At 39.4% G+C, this 11,523-nt stretch overlaps 1 protein-coding gene across 1 annotated transcript in view; it reads left to right on the top strand.

Annotated features, from left to right (window-relative positions):
• Window positions 1–11,523, top strand: part of LOC110102355 (hsp70 nucleotide exchange factor FES1) — a 21,680-nt gene that overhangs the window by 8,495 nt on the left and 1,662 nt on the right. The window contains exons 3-6 of the mRNA XM_020830674.2: window positions 2,736–2,886; window positions 3,795–3,922; window positions 5,792–5,950; window positions 6,027–6,212. Of these exons, the coding sequence (XP_020686333.1) occupies window positions 2,736–2,886; window positions 3,795–3,922; window positions 5,792–5,950; window positions 6,027–6,212 (624 nt within the window). The remainder of the gene's footprint in view (window positions 1–2,735; window positions 2,887–3,794; window positions 3,923–5,791; window positions 5,951–6,026; window positions 6,213–11,523) is intronic.

Here is an 11,523-nt window from a genome sequence, read left to right as displayed (position 1 = left end):
TAAAAGTTTAAAAATTACAAATAAAATATAAGATAACGTGGGACGATGACAGCCGTTGATCTTCAGCTCCTCGGATAGCCATGGACGGTTGGATGTCCGCATCATTCTCCCGGGGTGAAAAAGAGCTCGACTCCGTCGAGTCCGCACCCCAGGTAACCATGAACTGATGTAGAAAGGAAACAGAGGCTTTGCTAATGAATGGATAACTACAGGAATTTTTCTGACTGCAGGCTTAGGAGAGCAGGAGAATCCATGATTTGTGGAGTTTTGGAGAGGTTTAGTGTAGGAAATCCAGTGGGAAGACCTTGGAGAATTTTAGCCAGTAGGGGGAGACAGGAAAGGTAAAGGGGCTGCGGGATCCAAGGGGAAAGTAGGGGGAAATTAAATTCCTAAGCTGTTACGTGAAGAAGTTCACGTAATTGGGCTTTGATTGTTTCGGCCAACAGCAGCAGCAATTAAGGGCTTGATCTTTGAAATTCACAGCTGGTAGGAAGGAGGCAATATCTTCCAAAGAAAGGTGAGAGGGAATTTCAAATAAAAAATGAGTTTGGCAAGATTTAATGATGGGATGCTTAGGCAACAGATCTTGGAATGTGAGGGTGACGTGAATATGGGGGAGGATTTATTTCCAAAGCTAATTTCAGGTTTTGAACAATTTCGGTTAGGAGGAGATTTAGGGGTTTTGAAATATTTCCCAAAGAGAGACTTGACTTAAGGAAATAAATCTAAATCCAAGACAATGAAGGGGCCGGCGACATTAATGGACAAGAGGGAATTTGGGGGTGAGGTGTCATGCTTGCATAAATGTAAATTTAGGATTAGGAAAGTAATTAACCAAATCCAATTGAATTTGAAATTCAAAAGAATTGATGTAAGAACTTTCCAAAATAGAATGACAAAATTAGGAAAGAATCCAAATTTCAAATTAGTGGAATTTGAATTTTTGAAAACTGTCCAAAATTAAATCACTCAAGTAAATTTAAATTACATCATGAATGAGATTCAATAATTTCCTAAAATAGCGTTCTAATTTAGGAAATTAATTGAAATTCAAAATTTGAATTTCAATGGATGAAAATAATTTCCTAAATTATTTGAACTCTTTAGGTAAGTTTTAAGATGCATTGACTCCTCATTCATGGAGACAAACAAGGGTGGCTGGCGGTGGAGGAGCTAATGGGGAAAGGTGGCCGGCGGCTATGGGGAAAAATTTGTGGAATTTCGGGTGGAGGTGAATCCGGCGGCCAAACGAAGATGGGGAGGAGGAAGAAGATGACTACGAGGACAAATACGATGAGGAATACAAAGACGGAACAAAGAAAACAAAACCCAATGATAGAAGATAAAACGAAAGAGAGAAAATAAGAACTGCGAGCCTCGGACTCTTCCGACGACTGACGGGTGATGCTTTGCCCTTCTCCAAGGGACTTCAATTCACGAGCCCGGACCCATCCTGCGGCTGGTGAAGACTTCGACTCCTCTCATAGGAATCTCACTAACGCTCTCTCACAAGAAGAACACAAGTGTGGAAAATAATTTTTCATATCAATTAACCATTCTCTTACAATAGCTTAAGACCCTTATTTATAGGTCACAACATGAGAAAGAAAACAAAAAATTACAAAATTGCCCCTTGGGTCACAACACTCAAATAAACTAACCTGGGGGTAAAATAGGAAATAACATAAAATAAAAGCTAAAATTCATAAAATAACTCTTAAATGACAATTTAAATTATAGCCGTCGATTTACGACGCCTCCTGTGATAGATGCGCCAAATCTTCGTGCCGATGTCCGCATCATTGAATCTTCAATGTCCTACGTATTTGTTGTTTGGTCTAAATTGAAAGGGCCTCACAATGCCTTATCTTGTTTGTTTTAGTTTCATTTTGATATTATAGGCCATCATAAAATGGCAAAATTGATTATTGAGAAGTTTTTTCCCCCTTATTGTCAAGCTAAAACTGGAGAAAGTTTCTGTTGGAGACTTAATGCAAATATTTGGTAACATGTTTGAAATGTATGCATCAGTTATGCAAAATTTTCATCATTTATACACAATCAAATGTGTATTATGAGTTAAGGTTGTAAGGATTACATTATTAAGTCTCATTAATAGAATATCTAGTCTAATTTTTACCAAGTTATGGTTATGTGAATGAATTGAATTAATGGTACGAAATACTCTACATTGATCACAGTTAGCAGTAGTTGTGTACCTTTTCCATAAGTTAAACGAAATACCCTTTAGAAATAAAGGCAAGGGGAGTGGTGGGGATAACTTCCAAAGAGCATTCTCTCCTTTCGTGTCATAGCCATTGCCACTTTATTTGACTGCCTTTTTATTTTGAATCTCGGCATTTATTATTGGAACTTTACTTTTTTTGCAATCTGTACTTAATGGTATCTTTTCATAACTTGTGCGAGGCCACTTACAGAGGAATTGGTTACTGTAGTTGTAAAGAAAAATCTGTATAAAATCATTTATCTGTTCGCTGCTTCATTGAAGCATGGAAACATTGACATGCAGCGGTAGTTCAATTATAAATTATTAGTATTTTGTTTTTGATTTCAATATTATAACCACTACTTTTTAGTGCTCTTTTCAAATGATATTTTTAACCTTGATTTCTTCTTTATTTCTATATATTTACATTCTTTTCTGCTGATCCAAAATAGCTGGAAAAATGCTAATGATTTACATTCTTTTTTCTATTCTTGTAATGCAAACACAGGAACTGATGGAGAAACTTAAGATGCCTTCAGATGCCGAGTTGATGAAAATAGCTATCAATGATCTGAATAATTCTTCTATCTCATTAGAGGATCGACAACGTGCATTGAATGAACTTTTGATTCTTGTTGAGCCTATTGATAATGCAAATGGTAAAGGTGCTACTGAAACACATCAAAGAAGTTTGAGGATGTACTCTTCAATTTTTTTTTGTTTTGTTTTTTATGTTGATCGTGGTGTTCATTAGGTGGTGGGTGTTACTACTTGCTTTGTTTTGTGCAAGGTTCCTACTAGGTTCAATTCAAGTTGGACATGCGATTTCTTACAACTAATTTTTGGTTTTTATGTTTTACTAATTTGTGAAGTCCTCTGGATTTACTCTTGTTTATTGCTGTTCATTATCTTTAGCATTAATATAAGAATAGATTGCCTTGATATTCTAACTGTATTATACTAAGCTATTAGTGGATTCACACTATTTCATTTCTTTAGACTGGTATATCTTCCTGTGAGTTAGACTTCCATGACTTATTTAATGTGGTAAGCTATCGGAAAGTTGAGCACTGTGATTTGTAGGTGCGTTAATCTGGTTTGATGCAGAAATTTGGCTAGGGCTTGCACTATTACCAAGAACTGCTATAAGTGGCCTTTGCATATGCTTTCTGTGGTTTAATATCGACATCGTGAGTTTGTATATTTTTTAAATCTTGAAGTTGCTTATGGCCCCATGTTGTCTTTTCCTTTTTCTTTGGCAACTACTATGTTCATTTAGGAACTCTGAATTACTGGGAAATCCAAAATATTCCTGCAAGTTCTTTGGCTACGGAGAATTTATTTATTTTTCTTATAATTAATTCACATATGTGGCTTTGTGTGTACGATGTGGAGTAATAAGCTATGAACACCTATCATCTATAGCAATTTTTTTTATTTTCAAAGAGAAATAATGCTGCAATCTTGAATGTAGGCATCTGGTTTATATGCTGCATTAGGGGCCTATTATGCTTTACTGGCTTTATATAATTTTCGCTTCTTTTATAAGTTTTCCCGTGATTTACAGACCTTGATAAATTGGGTGGTCTTGTTGTTGTGGTTCGAGAGCTTGTTAATCCTGAGCCTGAGATACGAACAACCTCTGCATGGATTCTTGGAAAAGCAAGCCAAAACAATGCACTCGTACAGAACCAGGTAATCATATACATTCTTCCATGCTCATTACATCTTTAAAACGGTGCCTTTTTTCCCATTTTCCATCTCGCAGCCCTAAATTTCTGTCCATCCTTCTTGAATTTAATTTACAATTATGAGCAAGTTTAAGTAAATTATTTCAAGTTGGTTAGCATATTATTTTCCATCTTAAATAAAAAGCTTTCATTCCCTTGCTCTGATTTTGATCTAATTGTTGATTTTTCTGCAAATGTTTAACTGTGGCAAGTTTGTATTCAAATTGTACTTTTTTACCATTTAGTCTCATTAGCATCCAACCAAGATGATATTTAAAAACATATAATATTTACGTGAAACTTAATAGTTAAAATTTCCGAGAATTTGGCACCTTTATGAAGAAGATCATTATGAAAATTTAGTAATTTCATATTTTAGATCCGCCCTGCCCCCCAACTTTCACCAACCAAATCTTCTTAGATTCGGGTGAAATTCTACAAATATTTCAAAAATAAACAATCTGCTACGGCTACTACCAAATTAATGTTTTAGTTATCAGTTGAGTTGCATAATTCCCAATAAATTAGTATGCTAAGTCTAAATGTATATGCATATGCATAATTAAATTTCATAATTAAATTTAGGGCTTATTACGAGTGCATTTTTTAATCGAAAATGTAGATAGACTTAGGTTTAATATTTTGGTAGAATCACTTTAAGAGAAGTTAACAATATAGATGACGTTGGTTTAGAGTTTTACCTTAACATGAACGAAGAAAAGTAAATAATTAATGTGAAACCCTAATCTCTTCTTCCTAAGCGACCATCTGAGCCATCATCTCTTCCTTTCAATTCCAAGCCATATAACCGAGAATCCAACTCCCTATCACCACCCATGCTCAACGCTTCCGCTGGGGCAAGGCACTAGTTGCTTGTAATTGGACATGCTTGGTCAATCATGCTATGTCCCATCTCTCTCTCTCTCTCCCAGCTGCTTGTTCGCCCCTCTCGACTCTTGCCCTTCTCTAATCCTGACTGGGATTGAAAGGTCTACTCACTGCCTTAATCAGAGATGATAAGAGCCTGAAGCGGATTCATTGAACATACCCAGTCCAACAATGCACTTTTTTTAATTTTTATTGTTTTGTTATGGGTGGTTATAAATTTAAGTTTGAACTTGAAATGAAATTAAAATAGTAAACATGTTGATTAGAATATTTCAAAAACATATAAAACATATGACTTGATCATCATAAACTGAAATGTCATTCTTGCATATCGAGCAAATGCTAGGATGGTATTGTTCTTATAATTAAAATCGGAGTTGGAGAGCTTGATTGCCTAAATTAATGCGAGAATTGATAAGATATCTGCAAACTTAGAGCAGAACAAGTTTGTTGTAAAAAATGTACCAATTTTTAACTAAATATGAGAGCAATTGTAAAAGTTGATGTAATATATTCAAACTGTACTTATTGTGATTATTTTGAGTTTGGTTTGTTATCAACCTTCCGTCTCAAGCTTACTGCCTACTTATTCATGGCTGTTGCGTCAACCATCTTCATGATCATGGTAGTCATTTGAACTTTTTGGGTTCCCGAGTTGTTGAGCTGCTAGGCTTCATTTTCTAGACATCACATATGTTCTTTCCACTAGTTATGAATTTTTGTGCTTAAGTTGTGAAGTTAGATAAAAAATATCACAATGCCTTAAAGTTTACCTGGAACTTCTTTAATTGCGTACATTAGAATTTTCCTATGCTAGATGCATATTTGGTACACAATCTTTTAAAGTTTATAATTTTTAAAGCATGTATGTCATTTTCGAACATGTATTCTTCTTTGATTTGTTGCAAAATGCTAATATTAGTTCTTTTCCACAACTTTGCCTCAGATCCTTGCTCTTGGAGTTATGACAAGGCTAATGAAAATGGTAAAATCCAGTTACACGGAAGAAGCTATAAAGGCATTATTTGCTATTTCATCCTTGATCAGGAATAATGAGAATGGCCAGGAGTTGTTCTTTTCAGAGAATGGATCGTTGATGTTACAGGTAAATAATATATAAGAAAAATGTAAATTTTTGGCTATCTGCTCTGTTGAATATAAGGAACACTTCCTTTGTACAGGACATAATGAGCAATATTAGCATTGACATTAGACTTCAGAAAAAGGCTGTTCTTCTTGTAGCAGATTTGGTGGATTACCAGCTAGAGAGAGCAGGTGGCGCAAAAGATGCTGTGGTTACTGATCGACTCTTTTTGAAGGCAGTTGTTGATTTAACATCATCAAATGACCTTGATCTTCAGGAGAAGGTACTTTTTGAATTTTTGCATGCGGTTTGTTATTATAAGTGAAATGTTTTAGAATAAGTTCCTATTTATTTTCACGACCAAGCCGGAGACCGCTTGAGGGATTAATTGATAGTGTATGCTCCTTTAATATGGAAAACTTATTTTCTAGATACACTACCTCTTCCAGCTATTTTTTCTCTTCCCTAAAACTTTTCTTGATGCACAACTTCTTGGTATAATTCTAATTCGACGTTAAAGGTGGACCAGCCGGCCCGCCTCCCTTGACTTGGCCTGCCCATAGGGTGGGCCCCACTTGTTCAATTTGAACAGGAGAAGGTGGCTAGGGCATGGGAGGGAAATTAGATTAGGAAAGCTTTTGTATTAAAGAGGATGAGAGGATTAGGGAGGATTAGGTTTTGATTGATTGGAATTAGGTTTTTTTGGCAACTTGGGCTCTAGACTCTCTTGTCTAGAGATTTGGGAGAGAAGATCCTCATCTCGAATTGAGGATCAATTGTATCTTGCTTTGAGTTTTGCTTTACTTTGTTTCCACTATCGCAATCTATCTTTTCTAGATTGATTTGTCCAGTTTTTCTTTTTTTTCTCGCTGTTTTGAACCAATTATTGTTAGGGTTGCTTGCGAACTCAAGTAAATCCGATAGGATTACTTCCAAACTCAAGTATTTCCTATCAAATTGGTATCCGGGCAAGTCTTGGGACCGGTAGAGGGTTGTTTTCAGCAAATTTTAGCAGTGGTTTTTGATCCGGATAAGAGGAAAGTTGTTTTTTTAGTCCCTCAAATTCAGATTTTGTGAATCTACAAACTCCGGATAGTGATGGCGGCCAAGAAGGTGGATGCTTTGGAAGAAAGGCTTGAAGGGGAGATGAATCAAATCAAGACAACGGTGGAGGAAAGGATTTTCTCCATGGAAGAACAAGTTGCCGATCTCCGGGACATGATGAAGAAAATGTTAAAAATCCAAAACCAAACGGAGGCTTCCGTGGAAAAAGGTGTGGAAGGGAAAAACACGAATTCTGAAATCCATAGGGAGGAAGATGACATGAAAATCATGGAAGGAGAAAGAAGAAGACCCTATCTGGAGCTTGTCCAGAGGGAAGAAAGAGGAGGTGGATATGGGGAACGCCATGAGGGATACTATGGCCGCCGAGGTGTTGATTTTGAAGAAAGAATGGGAGAATTTGAAGGGGTTTGGGCTATGGCAGGGCAAGGGAAGACCTGGAGACATGGGGGGGCCCTAGTGCTTGGGAGAGGGGAAGCTATGGAAGAATAAGGGGGAATGGTGGCGATCAGAAGGTTAGGAAGCTGAAGATGCCCATATTTGAAGGAGAAGATACGTATGGGTGGATTTATAAGGTGGAGTAATACTTCGCCATCAATGGGCTGACGGAGGAGGAGAAGCTGATAGCGGGAGGCTTGTGTTTGGAAGGAAAGGCTCTGTCATGGTATTAGTGGAGAGATCAGATGAGACCTATTAGGAACTAGAGGAAATTCAAGGACTGTATAATATAACTCTTCCAAACTGACCGGGGATGAGACTTCTATGAGCAGTTCTTTGCTCTAACGCTGGAGGGATCAGTAGCAGACTACTGGGAGCGATTTGAGGACCTAGCCAGCAGGGTGGAGCAATTATCAGATACAATATTGGAGGGGAATTTCATGAAGGGGTTGAAGACGGAGATCCGAGCAACAGTGAAGGTTCTGATGCCTCGTGACTTGGGGGATGTCATGAAGTTGGCCAAGCTGATTGAAAATCAGAGAAATCTGGAGAGGGGAGCCAAGAGTAGCAGCACAGGGGGCACTTACAGGATGACGATCACCAATCTAGCACCTAAAAGTCTTGCAACAGAAGGGATTCATGAGGCCACAAAGGAGAAGACAGTAGGAGGAGGAAGTGGGGGAAATTTCAAACAGCTGGCAGAAAAATAGATGCAGGAGAAGAGGGCTAAGGGGTTGTGCTTTAGGTGCGATGAAAAATATACGCAAGGGCATCGGTGCAAGGTCCAAACTCTTTAGGTTCTCATCATCTGTGATGACGAGGAAGCTGAGGAGGGAGGTTAGGAGGAGAAGCTGCTTTTGGATCTTGTTGAGGTTTCCCTGAACTCAATGGTAAGATTCACTACAAATCATACCATGAAGGTGAAGGGGGAGATAAAGGACAGGGAGGCGGTGGTGCTGATTGATAGTGGGGCTACTCACAATTTCATTTCCACTCTGGTCGTCGACCAAATGGGAGTGAGATTGGTGGATACCGGTTGTTACGGGGTGATGATGGGTACGGGGAAGGTGGAGAAAGGCCAGGGGATTTGCAGATGAGTGGTATTGACTATCCAGGGGATTAATATGAGGGAAGATTTTCTTCCACTGGAGATTGGGAGTACATATGTCATACTGGGGATGAAATGATTTTAGACTTTGAGAGACACCAAAGTCAATTGGGGAGCACTCCCAATGGAGTTGATGGAAGGAAGGTGGTGATTAAGGGAGATGCAGGGTTCTCGAAATCCATGGTTTCTCTCAAAACTATGGTGAAGAATATATAGTTTGCAGGCGGAGGATATTTGGTGGAGCTGCACCGTTTGGAGGGAGCTAGATTGGAAGGAGGGGATATACTCCTCTCCATATAGCCACTGATTCAGCAGTTCCAAGAGGTGTTTACGCCACCTCAGGGATTGCCACCGCAGAGGGAGTAGGAGCACGCCATCATTTTGAGGGAGGGTGTGTCACCCATCAGCGTACGGCCTTATCGCTACCCTCAGTTTCATAAAGATTAAATTGAAAAGTTGATTAGAGAGATGGTGGAGGAAAGAATCATCTGATCAAGCGTCAGTCATTTCTCTAGTCCAGTTTTATTGGTGAAGAAAAAAATATGGTAGCTAGCGATTTTGTGGACTACAGGGCGCTCAACAAGGAAATTGTACTTGATAAATTTCCTATCCCATTTATTGATGAGCTGTTAGATGAATTGAGTGGAACAATGATCTTCATCAAGATAAAGGGACATTATGAGTTCCTGGTGATGCCATTTAGCCACACCAATGCTCCGACCACTTTCCAGGCACTTATGAATAAGGTTTTCAAACTTTATCTCCGGCGATTTGTACTGGTATTCTTCGACGACATTCTATTTACAGTAGGACGGAAGAGGAGCATTGGGAGCATTTAAAAAGGGTGTTAGAGGTGCTGTAGGAGCACCAGCTGAGGGCCAACTTGAAAAAGTGCTGCTTCTTACAAGCCAATGTAGAGTACTTGGGCCATATTGTTTCAAAAGAAAGGGTGGCAACAGATCAGTCCAAAATTGAGGCAATGCTAAAGTGACCAGTGCCTAAATATCTGAAGGAGTTGAGGGGATTTCTAAGACTAACAGGTTACTACATAAGGTTTGTAAAAGGATACAACACCATAGCATGATCACTCACAGAGCAGTTGAAGAAGGACAGTTTCCTATGGGGGGAGGCGGCTACATTAGCATTTGAGAGCTTGAAGAAGGCTATAACTATGGTAACAATCATAGCTTTGCTAGATTTCACTCAGATCTTCATAGTGGAAACAGATGCGTCCGGATACGAGTTGGGTGTAGTGCTTATGCAGAATCGTAGGCCCATTCCTATTTCAACCAGGTGTTGACTGTTAGAGCCAGCCTGAAGTCAGTCTATGAGAGAGAGAGTTAATGACCATCTTTTTGGCCATCCAGAAGTGGCGACCCTACCTACTTGGGAGTCATTTCATTGTCAGGACAGATCAGCGGAGCTTGAAATACCTGCTGGAATAATGGATGGTGACAGAGGAGCATTAGAGGTGGCTGTCCAAGTTGCTACTGTATGATTTTGAGATTCGGTATAGGTCAGAAGTGGAGAATAAGGTGACAGATGCCTTGTCTAGATGTATGAGAGAGTTGTAGACAGTGACACTATCTGTTCCTTTGATGCTTAATTAGGAGGCTATCAGAGAAGAAAGTGCTAGGTATGAGGATTTGGAAAAGATCATAGCAGATTTATTGAAGAAAGAGGGTAGCCACCTAGGGTGCTCATTGGAGGGGACAGACTGCTATATTATGGGAGGTTTGTGATGCCTCAGACCTCGATTCACATCCCAAAATTACTCCAGGAGTTTCATGGAAGTGCTGTTGGGGGCCATTCAGGCATGCAGAAGACATACATGAGGCTAGCTTCGAAGCTGTATTGGAAGGGGATGCATAAAGATGTAGAGGACATGGTAGCCAGATGTGAGATCGGTCAAAGGAATAAATACCTGGCTATGTCACCAGGAGGACTACTACATCCATTGGCTCTATCTAGATGAGTATGGGAGGCGATATCTATGGACTTCATAGATGGGTTTCCCCATTCAGAAGATTTCACGATGATTTTAGTGGTGGTGAACAGGTTGAGCAAGTATGCACATTTCATTCCCCTACCCCTACACAGCAGTGACAGTGGCTTCAGCTTTCATAAGAGAGATGATTAGATTGCATGGAGTACTAAAGGCAATAGTATCAGATAGAGATAAGATGTTCCTCAGCTACTTTTGGAGGGAGTTGTTCATGTTACAGGGAACAATTTTGAAGAAGAGCACAGATTACCACCCATAGACGGATGACCAAACAGAAGTAGTCAACAGGAGCTTGGAGACTTACTTGAGATACTTTGTGTCGGAGACACCCAAGTTATGGGCTAAGTGGCTATCATGGGTTGAGTACTGATACAATACTTTTTTTCATTATGCTTCTCAGATGACCCCATTCAAGGTGTTGTATGAAAGGGATCCTCCCCACTTGGTGCACTTTGAGAGTAGCAGTAGTTCGATTTCTTCAGTAGAGAAGTATTTGGAGGAGAGTGATAGAGTGCTAGAAGAGTTGAAGAGACATCTGCTAAGGGCTCAACAGATTATGAAGAAACAAACTGATGGGCATAGGAAGGACATTCAGTTTGAAGTGGGAGAGAGGGTGTTCTTGAAACTCTGACCATATAGACAGAAGACAATCGCCAACAGGAGGAATGAGAAGCTTGCTCCAAGGTACTTTGGGCCTTATGAAGTGCTGGAGAAGATCGGAGCAGTAGCATATCGGCTAAAACTACCACCAACAGCGACTATACATCCAGTTTTTCATGTATTGTAGTTGAGAAAAGCCATTTGATGACTATACAACCAACCCCGACTTACCGGTGACACTTACTGAGTATTTAGATGTGGTTCTGTAACCCTTAGAGTTGATGGGGGTTCACCAGAAAGAAGATGAAACTAAGAAAGTGCTGATCAAGTGGAAGAACATTCCTGACTACGAGGCCACATGGGAGCCATACGAGAGGGTGA

This window comes from Dendrobium catenatum, unplaced genomic scaffold (genome assembly GCF_001605985.2).
Source record: "Dendrobium catenatum unplaced genomic scaffold, ASM160598v2 fragScaff_scaffold_733, whole genome shotgun sequence".
Classification (NCBI taxonomy): domain Eukaryota; kingdom Viridiplantae; phylum Streptophyta; class Magnoliopsida; order Asparagales; family Orchidaceae; genus Dendrobium; species Dendrobium catenatum.
The sequence above is the reverse complement of the archived record's forward strand: the minus strand, read 5'-3'. Positions and strand labels throughout refer to the sequence as shown.